The sequence below is a fragment of the Morus notabilis genome, unplaced genomic scaffold (genome assembly GCF_000414095.1).
Source record: "Morus notabilis unplaced genomic scaffold, ASM41409v2 Scaffold19, whole genome shotgun sequence".
NCBI classification, from domain to species: domain Eukaryota; kingdom Viridiplantae; phylum Streptophyta; class Magnoliopsida; order Rosales; family Moraceae; genus Morus; species Morus notabilis.
In genome coordinates, this window is record NW_010360880.1 from 518,194 (window position 1) to 536,214 (window position 18,021).

Below are 18,021 nucleotides of genomic sequence, written 5' to 3' on the forward strand. Positions count from 1 at the left end.
AAAAAAAATCCTCATCTATACGTAGCATGATCGTGTTAAAAGTCAGTTGAAATAGTGTAAGCGGTCACCTTATAATATACTTGACAATATATAGTGGATATAGTGTAAGAGGTTATCTTGTGATATACTAGGCATATTATCGAATATCTTTCTCCAACTCTTTTATCACCATTGGTATTGCTCATTTTTGTGTGAATTAATAGCTATGTTTTGAATACGTTGTTTGACTTACTTGGTTATATAGTTATTTGATATTATTAATCTTAGTGATAATTGATTACCATAGTTTTTTGTTATATAATTTTAGTACTATTTTTGTGATTAATCAAGAGCTTTCGAATAATTATAAAACACTTGTAAAAAAAAGTTTTAAACCCCAATTCACCCCTCGTTGGTATAGTCAGTCAGGAACTAATAACCTGTTCAATTATTTGAATAAAATAAATTAAATAATTTCAGTAGATACATATAAGAACCATCTCCGGTTAACCTTTAAACAGAAGTTGTTCATGAAATGTGATACAAAAAGATACAACCCCAGAAACCTTATACTATACGAGCAATGGATAAAATTAGGTCCTTAAAACATATTATCAACCTGATCATTTCACAAAAGATGAACTTTTTTATATGGCTCAGGAGTATGAGAAAACAAACTGACACCATTTGAATTTAATAAAAATGATGACGAAGAAAGCAGTAGTACTGAAATGCGAAGAGGTTTAAGCCCACCATGGTTCTTCGCCGGTTCTGAAATCTGTTTCAACCCACGGAACAAACACTACCTTCCCATCATCTACATTAACATCAGCATGAGCCAATGCCAGAGACTGTTCCAACAATTATAAGAGAAAATGATTAGCACTTGGAACCGAGAAAGTACATCATAAAGAATAATGAAAAGGGCTCAATTATAAATCTCATGTCACGCCCCATTGGATTTGCGAGAGCAATTATGGCCAAGTTAGAATCTAAAATTCAGTTTTATAGGCCTCTAAAATCATCTCCAATGTAAATGCTAATGACTTGCCACACTTACCACAAAAAGTGTGAAAATAGCATCTTTGGGGTCTTATTTTATTTTGTGCATAGATGTCAACTGTTATATGATCTACTTTTTGTCATGATTATTAAGCTTTAAAACTTTTTTAATGTTAAGATAATTTTAAAAGAACAATGCTGTAATCACTAAACGAAAAGGTTAATGTAGCAACTAAAAATAATCAAATGCCAAAATTTGGCATTTGCTACCTTGTAGTAAATTGCCAAAAAGTATAGCATTTGTCATATTAAGTACAAAAAATATCATTGTACTAGAGAGTAAATTTTTGTTTTTGTTTTTTTTTACTCAAATACCAAAATTTGGTATTGCCATATCAATTTAGTGTTGCATTGGAGATGCTCTAAGGATTCACTTCAGAGGACTAACAGTGTTATATTACACTAAAATCCATGGTTGCCATCAGGATAACATCCATGTTGATTAAAACTCAGGAAAGACTAGATTATCATATTCTACAACAAATTAACATTAAGCTAAAGAAAGAGGTAAAAGATTATATTTGTTTGGATATACCAAAGGTGCAGGTCCTCTGACAACACGTCCTCGCTCATTGTACTGAGATCCATGGCAAGGGCAGATGAACTTGTTCTCAGCTTTATTCCAGGGCACAACACACCCAAGATGGGTGCACACAGCATTGATTCCATATGTGGCCAGAGTTTTGTCATTCTCTACAACTAGGTATGTAGGATCTCCCTGAAACCCAAGCAAAATTTCCATTTCATCAACTTCACTAAGTTTTGGTTTAACTAATTTATACATTGAATATCTAGATTTAATGATTTATACGCAGGACCATCTAAAGAGAAAATCCTAAATATAACACATGATCAGCTAAAGACTTTTAGCAACATAATAACATGTTCTGATTTGAACATGTTATATTGATGCTTTTCTTATTGTCAATAGTGGTATGAAAAGTCTTGTCTGTAATTGGCCGTTGATTATGCGATTATGTTCACACCTCAATACAATACATAGAGATTTGGACGTTTATTTTCAGCTGTTTTCGTTTGCCTCCTATGTAGGGTTATTACTTGCTATATTGATTAAAAAAAAAAAAAAAAAACAAACAAACAAACCGTACATAGATGAAACACAGTTTTCCCAGTAATTAATTTTCACACGTACCTTCAATCCTTGAGTGAGAGTACGGTCCCCAGGGCCATGAGTCTTGAGCCACTCACTTGCAATAACATCATTTCCAACGGCATCCTTGGCCACGGTACCCCCACCAGCACCTCCTGACCTGTAATTTAATCATCAATTTAGCCCCAAGAATCACTAATCTAAAACTTAGCTTTCTTAAATTTTATCTTTTAAGCAAAAAGAAAAATAAAAACTGACCCGGGTGGGGCAAAGAAAGAAGCATAGGGAATGAGCATTCCGGCACTGGGGAGAGAGATGGCACCCAGGAGAAGCAGATTCAGGAGCTGCCTCTTACCCATATCCGGCACTCTATCATCTGCCGGAACACTCGTCGCTTGGCACGCGATTCTCATTCCCTTTCCCTTTACTACCGCCGATTGGCTCTTCGCCGCCGGTTTCACCAGGAAAGCATGTGAGGGACAGAACATGGAGCTCTTGCCAGCGCATAGCTGAAAAAGAAAATTAAAATTAAGACGAATTAATTAATACACAAGTTTTTTGTACTTTGTAGAATAATTAAGGTTTTGTTTAGATTATGGTGATAAGTTACCTGAGAAGGAGAGACGGGAGAGAGAGTTGAGGAAGCCATTGTGGATATGGGATTCTCAGTGGGATTTTTTTTTTTTTTTAAGAGAGTGAAAGGGATAATGAATTTTTGGGAGAAATACACGAAATTTCGTGTCTAAAATTATAACGACCACAACAGTTGGTGGATAAGGCGCATAGCCAACAGAGTGCCACATTAGCCACAAGTTAACTATCAAGATTTTTCTCTCTCTTCCACAAATGGCAAATCCATACCAAAGTGGGCTAAACTTCAGTTTTGAGCTTACAAAATGGGTTTGCACAACATGCATGTGTGGATGCGTCCTAAGTCCATCTGTCCAGTCACATAGTGGGAAATCCCAGTTTGGGCCGTCATAAAATGCCATGTATTACTTATGTCATTTTAAATAAATAATTAAAAAATATTGATAAGTACTTTTTAAAAGTATAGTATTACGGCTTGTTCAGTTGTATTTTTAAGTTATGGTGATTTGAGTATAGATTTTGAATTAAATTTGAATTATAATTTAAATTGAAGTTATAATTTAAGTTTGTGTTTAGATGTGCATATTAAAGTTAAGGTTTGAATTGAAAATATAATTTGAGTACGTGTTTGGTAAGACTTGAGTTATAAATAGTAAAAAGTGAATGAGATGTAATATTTTGTTTGGAATTTATTATTTAAATAAGAGAAAACAGTTTTTTAATAGTAGGATGTAATTTGAGTGAGGTGAATTCGAGGAGAAGGGTTGAACTTGAAAACAGGCTGCTGACTTGAGAGTATTAACTCGAACACGAACTTGAGTACTTCGAGGAACGAACACAAATGAGCTGGAAAACTCATTCAAGTTGGCTCACTGAGGGCTTGTTCTTTTGGAGTTTAACTTGAATATAATTCTTGAGTTGAATTTGAGTTGAAGTTATAACTTGAGTTTGTGTTTGGTTGTGTACATTTGAGTTATGGTTTGAGATAAGAATCTTTTTGAGCTTGTGTTTGAGTGAGTCAAAACTTGAATTTGTATTTAGATAGTATTTTAATAAAAATTCAATACTGATGGAAAATTTTAATAGGGTATATGGGTGAGGTTTTATTCCTCTTTTCGTTGTCAACGCATAGAAAAAAAATCATCTCAATCGGAATTAAAATAAAAAAGTTATAGCATTTTTAAGAATAGAAAAAACACTGCTCATTAATTTGAGTTCGAGTTTCTGAACTCGAGTTGAAGGGGAAACTTGAACTCGAGTTTTAGTCCCAAACTTGAGTTTGAACTCGAGTTCAAACTTAAAAGAACATAAACTCGAATAAAGTTGTAATTCGAGTTGCATTTTTTTTGAGTTTTTCACTCAAAATAACAAGCCCAAGTTATCTGAAGCAAACGAACAGCTTCTTAATTTTTAATTTTTAATTAATATTTTTTAATTAATATTTTTTAATTAAATAAGTATATTAATAAAAGGATACTAAACGAGAATAAGGAATAAAAATTTAGACCGATGCACTTTTAAAAAAGTAAGTTCAATAATTTTTTTTAATTTTTAATTTTTTTTTCTAAATTATCTAATTAGATATTATTATGAACTTTTTCTCTAATAATAATTGTTTTTTTTTTCTTTTAAAGTTGAGCACACAAATAATAGAAGTTGAAATAAAGAGACAAATGTAGACATTTTTGTTAAAGTAAATATCATGTTTTTAGACAATTGAAGAATATTTATTTATTCGTTACAAATAAACTATTTACGACAAGTATTCACAGATAAATAAATTTCTTGTGCTCAGTAAATAAATATTATACAGTATTATTTACTTCAAGCGTTTCAGAAAAGATGTGATTTACATTAAAGAGTTCAGTAGTATGCTATTTACTATAAGTATTGTCTGAAATATATAACATTATTTTACTAATTATATCAAAAAATTTTAATTCTTAATAGATAACAAAAATTTAAATCATTTAATTTTGTAACGTAAAACACATAAATCATTACAATGATTATCTTGTAACCCTATCATGCTTAAAATATATTTTAAAAAAAATTCAAAAATAGTAGAAAATAGGCCAATATGAAAAGCTTAAGGAAGTATATAGGCTAACTTTTAGTTATATAAATTAATAAGCCATAACTTGTCAAGTTATGGTTAATAACCAGATAAGTTATGGACAAACTTGTTAAGTTATGGTTCATAACCAGATAAATTATGGACAAAAACCGTGATTTATGGACAATAACTTGTCAAGTTATGATTCATAATCAGACAAGTTATGGACGAAAACAGTAATTTGGCATATTTATTAACTTATATAAACTATTGGCCTATCAATTTTAATTCACCTCAAGTATTGGCCTATTTTTCTCTATCTCCCAAATTCGGAATTATATTTTCATAAAAAGTGGGAAATCGGAGTTTGGGCTTAGTCATAAAAACCCCATCTGCATTTGCCGTTTCATGAAGCGAGTTTGTGAGGCCCAGGTAAAGAATATGGGTGTCACTGTTATGACAGAAGCCCAATATCCAGATGGACCAGAACCTTAAATGTTAGGCAAACCCATATGCATTATACTCCTACCGCTACTTCCCAATGGGACCACCTTGCTGTTCTGATATTCCTGAATCCTGATTCATTCTTGAAATTTGAAATAGATAGTTCTTTTTTTTTTCCCCCTTCTCTTTTACAAGTTACAATGGTATTGAAATTGAACCAGGCAACTTTAATTAGGAAAAAGTTGAATTTAGCTAGTTTGTTAGACCAAAAGAAAAGTACTGTGATAATGTTTACACATACATATATAATAATAATAGTTCCGATTGTAAGGAGCTGATTGTAGAAAAAGGGAGTCAGAATTATAACTGTCCATGTCCCCATACCTTGTTCCATGTCTTTATTAATATATTTACATATATATATATATAATATGTCTGTGTTATATATATATATATATATGTCCACCATTTCATCAGCCAATCCTAGTTGACCACAGAAAATATTGGCTATCATGAAGATGAGGAACTTAACAGAAATATAATAAATTTACTGCAGAAATTTCTCAAGACTGTAATAAAAGTTTCCACGTTTGTGGGGGGTATTGTAGAGAGATGGATATCATGGGTGGCTCTGGCTCTGGCAATGGCTTCCAAAGAACATAAATAAAATGATTGTAGGTTTTTGGTTTTGTCCCAACTAGTATATAGAAAAAAATGGCCCACATTCCTTGTCTACACCTTTTTATTGCAATTTTACAAAACCGGAAGACATTCAGTCATGGTGTTATCTGCATGGTTGTGTATCGTGTAACATGCACTCATCATCATGTGACTCTCTCTCTCTCTCTCTCTCTCTCTCTCTCTCTCTCTCTCTCTCTACAAATATCCTTGCCTTCACGTATCATTCTAAGCGTGCAATTTCTTTACTCTGTTCACTCTCTGCCGCTTCCATGCCTTTTGTGAAAGTCTTAATTAAAGGTTCCCATTATTTATATATTCACGTATTAATTTAGTTTTTTTTGGTATTAGAGAGATTGAGGAAGAGAAAAAGAAAAAGTTATTCCAAAGGGTAAGAGACTGGTTTTCCTTGGTTTCTTTTTTTTTTTTTTTTTTTTTTTTTTTTTTTTTTTTTTTTTTTCTTTTTTTTTTTCTCTCTCTTTAGGCTTTCTCTTGCACCAATGTGGAGAAAGAGAATTCATAATTATTTGTCAAAGTAGAAGAAACCAAACAAAGAAAGTAAAAAGAAAGAACCAAACAAAAAAATAATAATTAATGATTATCTGATGGTTACGAGAAGGAGCAAAAGCTTTCAGCTTTGAAGCAACTCATCCTCTCAGTCCCACCCCCAAAAATAAGGATACTTATAATAATAATGGAACGTTCTTCAAAGACATTTCGAAGGGATAAAAAACACTTAAAAAAAAAAAAAAAAAAAAAAGCTAATTGGCTTCTTCTGGTATCCCTAAGCTTTTTGTCTCCTTCAATGTGTTTTAGTCTTCTTCTAATATTCAATTTTGAATGCAGAAGATTTAGTTTACTAATAATATTTTCTTATGGCAAAAGGGATTGACTCAGTAGAAAATAGAATCCTATGAATCCTAACGCAATATAAATGGAACGATGTCCTAACATGTTTCTGTCATATTAACTAATTGAGTAAGACGACATATGAAAATGATATCTTTCTAGCTTGCTACTTATTAATATTATATGATGTATTTAGTGTTCCCCATGCTTATATTATAATAGGAATCCAATTTTGTTCCACATACCATCAATGCATTAAAGCGTTTTTGGTACGTTTTCGCAAGTGATTGCTAGTCTAAAGACAATGTTCTACCCTACCTCCTTTTCCTAATTTGGTGAGAGTTTTTACGGTAGAAAAAAATTCTTTTTAACTATTCATAAAAGTTGTTGTTTTGACTAATAGATTAAGTTTTCAACAATTTAATTTGTATTCAGTGTAATTTTGTGCCACGCACTGTAAATTTTTAACATAAACACTCACGTATTAGACTATTAAAAACTTAATCTAACAATTAAAACAATAATTCTTATTAGTAGTTAAAAAGAACATGTCGGAAGTTCTCTAATTTGTTTTAAAATCTTTGTGGCTAGAAAATATAAAAAATGTCAAAATAGTGGTCAATGAAGATAACACTTGTTTTAATAATATTGTATGCTATTTTTTTACCCTGAAAACTTGTAATTAACACAGAAATTTAGTAGTTCTCATACTTGTGGACAATATGCATGGTCGCAAAAAAAAAAATAGCATTATTTTTTTTTAGGTAAAAAAGAATTACCATTGTTATTGTATAAATTTTAGTAGACTTACCATTATTACACATAATTAATTAGTGGTTAGGACTTTAATCATAGGAGTTGAAGATGTACTTGCAAGCATTTGTCATTCTTGTGGGACAATACGCACGGTCGACAAAAAATTAGCATTATTTTTTTTAGGTAAAAAGAATTACCATTGTTAGTGTCTAAATTTTAGTAGAGTTGCAATTATTATACATAATTAATTAGTGGTTAGGACGTTAATCATAGGATTTGAAGATGTACTTGCAAGCATTTGTCGTTATTCTGGATATGAAAATGTAATACCAAACGTAGAATTCAACAAATGATGGGGGAGATGATTGAGAAATTTAATGGGATAAAAATCTGACGTTGAGAAAATTAAAGCAACAATTTACTGCCGTTAAAGTGCTGAAGGGAAAGAAGGAAATGGCACGGATTGATCCACTTCAAAGGGAAATGTGAAACAATAATGGGGTAATTAAATTGAGCAAGGGCAATTCTAGACATCTCAGTTATGATTACATGACAATTGTTATAAAACAAATGTAAAAATCAAAATATTGCAAGAAACTAAAGAGAATAACAAAGACAGTATAAGAGAATATGAAAGCGAAAACAACTTTTTAATCTTTTATTCACTTGTGAGAAGTAATCATAGAAGCTAGCACAACCTCTATTTATATGACAAGAATTATAAGTAGAGGTAAGATAAGAAAACATAAGTTATTTAGGTTACACACTATAAATGAGAGAATTATGGGGTGATAATACACATAAATATGAGTCAAATAATGGAGGTATAATGAGGTCTAAATGAAAGGTCATGTATAGGTTATGGAATACCAAGAGCTGGCATCCGCACATGATTGATTTACAACACTCCTCTTTGGTTGTCCACCTACCAAAGAATGTGTCTCGTTAAAAACCTTATTAAGAAAAAACTCTATGGAAAAAAATCTTAGTGAGGTAAAAAGAGTGCATTATTCTTGTAAGATTTGCATTTAGAATTACCTCATTAAAAACCTACTAAGAAAACCTAATGGGACAAAACCTATGCCAAGAAAAAAAGAGTATAGTACACAATAGCCTACCCCTCATATCAACATGTCTTCTTTAGCAGCAATAAGGATCTCTGAGTCGGCGCGTATTGATCTTGTGCATTAATTTCTCAAATGTAACTGTAGAGAGTGCCTCAATTAACAAATCTGCTAAGTTGTCACTAGAACAAATTTGATGGATGACTAGTTTTCTTGTCTCCTGGAGTTTATGCACGAAAATGAAGTTTGGCGAAATATGCTTCGTTATGTCTCTTAACTCGGGCTAAACAGGTTGCATCTCTTTGTAGAACACCGTTGGAATTCTTTTGACAAATGAAAGACTATATGTTTATCAAATAAGTTAGATTAGATATCTCAATCATACTCAATGCCCTCTTGCCTAATGAATTGCAAATATTTCAACGTGATTCAAAATGTGATGGCAAAGATTTGCTTTGTAGAAGGCCATGATATAACAATGCCACCATATGCAAACAAGTAACTTGTTCATAACCAACCAAATTTAACTTTAAGTCGTGCCCAAAACAAATTTTTATCTCGTGTTCATGAATATGACAGACTACTTATTTAACACCATTGTCATATCAAGTCTTGTAACAAGATACAATAGTGCACAAAATACACAAGATATAATACTTTCAAACCCATAACTTATTTCATTATCATCTCGAGAATGAAAATAATCCTCTTTCATTTCAAATGATCAAACAACCATAAGAGGATCATTGGAGGTGTTAGGAAGGTGAACATCCACAGTAATAAGTCTTATTTATAAATTTTCCCCTTAGATGTTCAACAATTAAGAATATGCCTCGTTAAAACCTTACTAGGTAAGAACCTAGTGGGCCAAAAATCCTAATGAAAGAAAAAGAGTACAATATGCTCATTCTTATAATACGCTACTAAAACTGCATCATTAAAAACCTCGTCAGGAAAATCTAATGGGACAAAGCCATGACTAAAGAAAAAAGAGTACAATGCGTATTTATTACCTCCTCATATAAATATCTATGACCGTCCCATTAGCCAGTAATTTTATAGTTAAATAATGAGTCAACTCATATTATTATTTGTAACTCAAGAAACATTGCAGTCAACTATCTAACCTTTGTATCCCTAGTGCTTTGCTAATATTTACATTATTGCTCTTCTAGGGCTTCTATGATAGATGAATTGGCTATCTTTAGTGGGTATATCAAACAGACATTTACCCATATTTATTCCCTCATTAATACAAATCATTGTTCAGTAATTATTTCCATAAAAAATCAACTTCAAATGAGTATGAAATATTTTGCACTTTATATTTACTTTTCAATCTATTTTATTCAAATTATATCTCATACTTTGATATACCAATTCAGATAATATACCAACACTAAATAAAACTTCCATACATAAAGTTACTTTGGTATCTCCTCAAAGTTTAGAATTACTTCTTTCTAATATCAATTCATCAATCAACCAATAGATAACTAAAATATACATAATATCCAAAAAAGTTCTTTAAGACTTTCTTTTCACATAAGAGAAATTGTGGATAAGTATTCTATTTAGCAAATCTCAATTCTCAAGTTTGAACAAAATTTTCTTCAATCAGATTTGTCTTCTCAAACTTCTCTTATAATCATTTTAGGAGAATTCATAAATAATAGTAAAACCCTATATTCTTTTCAAAAGAATCTATCAATAATAGCAAATCTAGCATGTTTGAGCTTATTATAGAGTAATTGAAAAATTAATATGCTAGTACTTCCATTCTTTATTGTAAAAGCAATATGTTACCATTTACATCTGGATTGCATCCATTCACACAAAGATCTTTGTGACATTTATAATAAAATGCGCAATTCTAATTATATTTTTCAGACCTCTTTTTTGTTTTTTTTAAGTCCTCTTAAGACTTTTATAAATATGTTGCAACATAATTTTTAGACGAATATCAACTCATTTACAAGCTACCAAGCTTTCAAAATATCATTGTTTATCCATCGTCCATGAGTTTATTTACTCATATATTTCATAAGTTTACCGCAAGAAACTTATCATTGTCTCATAATTAATATTTATAACTCTATACTTTTTCATGTATATGCCATTTCATATGAGTAATCGTTCGTACCCTACATGCTTTATTTATTCAAATTATTTAGAACGGTGGTCCATATTAATTCTTCACTTTTGCGAGTAACTCATGCCTGGATTTGCGTCTTTTCCTTATTGGCCAATTTTATCAATGTCGATTTTTCAACAAATTTCATACTTCTTTCAAGATCCTTGCTTTCTCTTTAAAATATCAAGAATTTTTGCATTTGTAATTGTCGGCAATAACTTCTATTGCAATTCAATTTTACTACTATATTGACATGACTTTTGGAAATCTTTCTATTCTTTTCACACTTTCTAATATTTCAGGCATACCCGTTGAACTACCTTAGGAGTTTAATTTTTCTCAGAAGTTTGATATCTAAACAAGAGTGTCAAATTGTTATGTCAATGACATTTTATGAGTACAACCTCTTTAGAAATATGGTCTCTTTATAGCACCAATATATTTAATAATTTCTTTCTCTTCCAATAACATGATATTTTATACTAATTAAGTCTTCAATGCTTTAGGCGTATCTTAGATTAATAAGTCAACTAATTGTCATTTAGAGACCTTAAGTAAATGTATAACATCAACAGTTGGAGAAGTGATTCTTTCACTTTCTTTGTCATATTAACAATTTTATAATGCATTGCAATGCTAATTAATCAATCAAATCGTTCAAGGATTAATAATATCCAACTGCAACTTCCCTCCCCCTTGATAGTAGGAAGATTTTTTTTCTCAAGCAATATCTTATAGAGATTTTTCAAAATGATCAGTATTCCAAATCATACTCATTATACCTGATGGTGCAGCGAATTTCCAGTTCATCATACTGATTCATATAATTGTCTTACTATAATTTGGAAGAGAAAGTGTAAATAATTTTCAATACATCATTTTCACATGCGGCTGAATGTAACAAATAATATTTACCCTTATGCATGTCTCTTCTCACATAAAACTAAAATAATACAGAGACATTTCTCATTTATCTCTATTGTTGACTATTTTTTTCATCTTTCCTGATAATAATAACATGAGAATTTTCATCATTGACTAAGTAATTTATCTTCTCAGAAAAATTGAAAATCTCAAATATCATAGCCAATTGCCCATCAATGGACTAGGTCATATACTCTCTTTGTTCTCTTCTCTTTTCCCCCTTATTTTACATTGACCAAGTCAAATTGTATGTCTTCGGTATATTGGATATAAAATGTGACATTTCACACGCCAAATAATTTTAACTCACAAGCCTTTCAATTTCTTTATCACTTTTTCCGCTTTTAGTGATAACATATGTGAGCTTTTTAAATTGGAGGGTACCATAATAACTCCACCATGTCAAAAATAATTTTAAGGAAAAATAACTTTGAATAAAATAAAGAGAAGATAATATATAACTCTACTCTTTCTTTTCCCCTTTGTCCTTTTAGCCCTTGTAAATGTCACATGTATGTTTACAAAATAAGTGCATCACTAAAAATTTATAGCCTTTTCGTATGCTAAGATAAAATTCTTATGAACAATTAATCATACAATTTCTCCATTTATTTAGGCTATATGAGATCCATATAATGGATACATACCCAAACCTTTTTCAATATCCATTTTTGATCATTCATGGGAGTCTCATACTGCAAACCTCATTCCACACTTCCAGTAGTGATATATGTGACCTTTTAAAATTAGGGGATACTAGAAATTGCATAATAACACCATTGTGTTGAAAAATCACCCAGATAAATAGAACTTTATCCTCTCTCTTTCTTTAGGCTTAATAAAAATCATCCAGATAGTTAGGTGTACAACAAATACGCACTAAATCCTTTTTATAGCACATTAGTACAGACTAATTTTCATAATTCATGGGAGTTTGAAACCTTTGCAATTTCTCTTATAATTTGTACACTCCCACTTCCGGTGGCACTTTATGACCTTCTTTAATAATAAGGACATCGAGAAATTAAAAAAAAAAAAAAAAAAAAGTCCCACGTCCATCAAATATGAAATATCCACATCAAGGAAATATGCAAAAATAATTAAACAAAATTTGATAGTCTTTTCATATTGTGTGGTCATTAATGAAAATCATCGCTTTCATTATCTTCAATATTTCATCATGACTGCACTCATAATTATTATATAATGTAACATTCATTTCATGGAATATGTAAAGCCAAATTATTCATTAAGCAAAACTATTGGCTCTTTGATTTTTGGCTCAAAAGTATATGCCAAAATTATACATCCATGCTAATTAAAATTTGGCCAAATCCATATTAATAAATAGTCACTTCCACGCCACAATATTTCTCTCGATCTTGCTATAACCATATTTATGATCGTGATATAAAACACATCCACTTCGGAAAATGCTAGTAGCCACTTAACTAAAAGTAATGGCGTACTAATGATAAATATTCACATATGAAGCTTAACAAAAACAACAACAAAAAAACAAAACAAAAATACCTCGAAATACACGGGATATAAACAACGGATTATATAGACACCACTATCATAGAAAGGCTCATACGAAATGTTGAACAAAAATGAATTATTGCCACATGATAATAAACATATATTGAAAATTATTTACAAAAGTCGTTACCAATAAAAACTGTAAAATGACCTTATATATATAATAAACCAAAAGTCATGATGTATATAGTAAATCCAAACCTCAAAATTCATATACATATGTATTAATATGTTTCCTTGATCAAATAGCGGAAAACTAGAAGAAAAGAAATATTAAGCTGAGTGCAATAATTTATATTAGCACCACCAAATAAAATTTGAAAGAATAAATCATTTAAAATAATGGAACATGCATATATAGATTAAAGAAACATAATAATCAAATAAGATCTAAAGAACTATAATAATAAAAAACCATAGATATCATGTATATCTTGACCATCATGCCTTTTACGATATCAATATCCTATTAAGAGTGATAGGTTGATAGTAACGAAGAATCTAGCCATCTACAAGATGACCTTCGATGCTTGTAAAAGAAAACCTTAAAAAAATACTCAATAAGAAACAACGGTTAGAACTCATATTGCTAACGTGTTATAAAACAAATGTAAAAACTAAAATATTACAAGAAACTAAAGAGAATAATAAAGACAACATAATCTCTTATGAAAGTCAAGACAATTTTTTAATCTTTTATTCACTTGTGAGGAGTAATCATACAAGCTAATATAATGTCTATTTATAGGACAAGAATCATAAGTAGAGGTAAGATAAGAAACATAAGTTATATAGATTACACAATATAAATGAGAAAATTATGAAGTGATAATACACATAAATATGAGTGGAATAATAGAGGTATAATAAAGTCTAAATGAAAAGTCATGTATAAATTATAGAATACCAAAAAGTGGCATCCAAACACAATTGATTTACAACATCCAGTAATTGTTTTTTACGGACTACTTATCAGGCAGGCTGGGGACCTAGTACTTATTTTAATTTTATTATTATTATTATTATTTTTGGAGCTGGGGCCTAGTACTTGAACAGAGAATTTGTTTCTTTCCCCCTTTCTTTCTTGGATTAGGACTTTGAACGGCCAACACATGTTTATAACACTTACATGCCAAACTATTTTTTACCTATAAAGAAATTCATTTTAATTCTTATTATATAGCTCTACGTTTTAAGTTCTTAGATTAGATTACTGAAGGGCCCAAAGTTTCCCAATATCTAAAAATCCTCTTCTATTTTTTGTTTTTGTTTTTGTTTTAGTTATTTTGAGATTTTTCAACCCACCCAGTCAAGTTTGAGTTGGGTTGATTTCAAATTTAATCACTCAATCAATTTAAAATTTAAAATTAACCCATCCAATTTAAATTTAGGTGGGTTGATCTGATTGAACACAATAAAATAAATAAATAAAACTAATCATTCAACCCAAAACAAGAAATATATAAAAACAAAGCGAACTTTCATCGTAATATTAATCTTATAAAATTCTAAAACTATCTTATAATAAAAACTCATACAACATAAAGCACAATAAGTTTTTAAGTAAATAATGTAAAATATACAACAAATACTATGTATTACCAAGTAGAAACATATTTATTTATATATAAATTGATATGGTGGGTTCATGTTAAGTTGGGTTAAGAAAAATTCAACCCAAACACACCCAATTAATAATTAGGTTGGGTTGATCTCTTAATCAGGTTGATTAGATTCATATTATAATGAGTTGAGTTAGGTTTGGTGGGTTAATCGAGTTTGTTAGGTTGCCGGGTTTTTTGTTCACTCCTAATAAAATATTAGATCTAATTTCAATTTGTATTAAAATGGTACCCCAAGACATAATTTAGGTGATATTTACGGTATAAATCGATGGAATTATTCTTTGTAATTATATATCATTCTGACTTTTATCCCTCTCCATCTTATTACTCGAAATAACCACACAATTTTGCCAAATATTTTTATTATAAACATGATTTAAATTACAACTCGGGTAACACGGTCCATCATGATGCAAATTTTTAAAATCAAAACGTACTAGTTAATATTTTTTATTACAAAAGGTCCTTCATGAAAGAAATAAGATAAAATATAACCTTTGTTTAATTGATTTTTTGTTGTCCACAACATATTAGCTTCTAGGATTAATTAACCAATTTTGTTTTTTTCTTCCCGAAAAGACTTAAAAAGTAAGATAAAAGTGAACCGGCTCCATGTGGGTTTCAGGAACTAAAGCGGAAGGTCAAAGTATTAGATGGATTGGTGATAATTTCAAAAGTTGTTGCACTTGATTATTATGTGGTGTTGATGGCCTTTTCCCCTCAACAAAGACTAGTCATATGGATGTTTGGCTTTTAAAGTTGTGTTCCCATTAACTTTTTTTTTATACAAATATAAGTTGACACAGTAGAAAAAAACAAGGATACTCAAGGTTAATGGGGGTGCTAAATATTAATACAAAGAACTTAAAAAAATGGAAGCTTTATTTAGAAAGTTCTTAATGGTCCTTTGTGTCTGTCCTAACAATGGTTGATATCTTTATAATAATTACATGTTTTTTTTTTTAAATGATATATAATTAGTTAAAAAGTAGAGTTTCAATTTTTTTACACATTTTTTTACACAATGTATCATGATATGATATGTTTAGTTAAACATCAATCAGAATATGAAATTTGATAGGTTTAGTGCCTGTTTTTAGTTTAAAGCCCCACATTAGCCCACTAAAAATGGAAAAAAAAAAAAATTACTACTTACTAGAACTAGAATAAGCATTGAAGAGTACATGGCTGCACATCACTGGAAACATTGGTGCAAAGATTATGTATTCAATAATGGTTCTGTTTTTTGGTATTACTGGGGAAAAAGATTACCTGTCGCAGGGAAAGTAGCACTTATTTAGCCCAAATCCTTAATGGCATTTGAATATATAGATATCAATCTTGTTCTTGGCCCTAGGCGTGCCTTCCTTTTTTAAAAACTTTTTCCCCTTTTCCCTTATGGGAGAGTCTTATTTTGTTAGTTTACGAGACAATTTATGTAGAAGGGTGTGAAAATTAAAACACACACACACACACACATATATAACTACTTTTTTTTTTTTTGCTGAGTATATATATAACTACTTGAAGGACAGTTTTTAAACATGAGAATACGACAATTTTATAAAGTTTGATCACAATATCAGGATTCAGAATGTTGTCTATCGGTAGGGTATTTTTTCCCCTTACCAAAAAATTTTCTTGTTTTTTTTTATATCAAACAAAATATGAGAATGAAGGGATTCGAATACCAAAATATCAAAGGTAGGGGTGTGGAATTGGACTAGGCTAAGTTAAATTACAACTACTATTTTGTGTGTCCATCTTTTCCACGTGATATTTGGGCCCTTGGGGGAACATTTTACATCAACTCTGAAGGGATATTAGTTTAGTTGAACCAAATTGACTTCGATTAAATGATCAAACCCCACACATATATTATCTTCCCTAAGTAAAAGCATTAATATGCATATAATATTAGTGCTTAATGTTTTGTCCTATTCTAAGTCTTTTCTAATTGTAACCGAGTGAGATCTCATTCAATACGAGGACACAAGTCGCAAACACATGCTGGCATCCCTGCCATATGTTACTTAAAAATTGGCTAAATTTCTATGCCTAAATCCATTTAATATAGTTAGTATGGTTGAATTGGATCTTGAAGACTTTCATTTGGAGTCTTACATGGTTTGGTGTGATGAAGCGGCAATATATTTCAAACTTGTCTTTGTCCTTGTATTTCTCGAATGAAATTTTTATTTATTTATATTTTTTTGGGGTGGATGATTCAATTGAGAGACCCACTTTGAAGGTCTCTTAACATTTATGGGATTTGGGATTTAAATATAAGCTGATATTATGTTGGCATAATAGAATTTTATTAATATCTTTGTTGCATTTCTTCGATTAATCCAGTTGGGGGTCTACTTTTCAGTTCATTCAATTCTTGCTGCTGGAAAATAAATGGCTTGCATAGTGAAGTTGTGCGCAACAACATTCAATAAAATCCTACAATTTAACATTTTAAATGAGGTTTCCCGAGTGACTAATGATCTAGTGGTAAAAAGGGCACACGCCAAATAAATGATAATTTGAGTTTGGGCATATGATTTCATAGGTAATGAGTAATGACATATTGATTAGTTAAACATTATTGGTTCTAACATGGATAAATTGGTTGGGCGTATCAATTTAATTAAATTGAAAAACAACCATATTATATCCTTGTTAATTATCAACCATATTATAATTCATTCTTCTTTCGGATAGAAGAAGTGCATCTTGTTTCAAATTTAAATCTTATATCAAACTGCTAATTATAATATAATCGAACGTTAAAAAGACCTGTCAAAGAGTCGTTCGCCTATATCCATGAATTGCCTATAATTTTTTATTTTATCTTTCACTAATTTTAACACACTTCTTGTGGTCACATTTACATAGGTTATTAAAGGTAGCAATGTCACCATATTTTCACTCCAAATTTAGAGAAAAAAAAAAGATAATTCTTATGTGTTTACAAGTTTAATATGATATAAAATCTCACTTTTAAATAGGGAGAAAGAGGAAAATAGGCCAAGACTTGAGATGAATTAAAATTAGTAGGCCAATAGTTTACATAAGTTAATAAATAGGCTAAATTATTATTTTCGTCCATAACTTGTCTGGTTATGAACCATAATTTGATAAGTTATTGTTCATAATTGTCCATAACTTGTCTGGTTATGAATCATAACTTGATAAGTTTATCCATAACTTATCTGGTT

General features: G+C 30.3%; 1 protein-coding gene across 1 annotated transcript; it reads right to left on the bottom strand.

Annotated features, from left to right (window-relative positions):
• Positions 1-426: 426 nt before the first annotated feature.
• Positions 427-2,908, bottom strand: LOC21405037 (cytochrome b6-f complex iron-sulfur subunit, chloroplastic). Its single transcript, XM_010097556.2, has 5 exons — positions 2,763-2,908; positions 2,411-2,661; positions 2,195-2,312; positions 1,577-1,759; positions 427-830 (listed from the first exon to the last, which is right to left on the bottom strand). The coding sequence occupies exons 1-5, from the start codon at positions 2,799-2,801 to the stop codon at positions 723-725; spliced, it is 699 nt and encodes a 232-aa protein (XP_010095858.1). The 5' UTR covers positions 2,802-2,908; the 3' UTR covers positions 427-722.
• Between the last annotated feature and the right edge of the window lie 15,113 nt (positions 2,909-18,021).

Bases quoted from the DNA above. Each gene is read 5' to 3' on its own strand.
- LOC21405037 (XM_010097556.2), bottom strand. From the start codon at position 2,801: ATGGCTTCCTCAACTCTCTCTCCCGTCTCTCCTTCTCAG. The intron at 1,760-2,194 runs GTACGTGTGAAA...CTTGGGTTTCAG, and splicing joins CTCTCACTCAAGGATTGAAG to GGAGATCCTACATACCTAGT. The intron at 831-1,576 runs GTATATCCAAAC...TTGTTGGAACAG, and splicing joins TCAGAGGACCTGCACCTTTG to TCTCTGGCATTGGCTCATGC.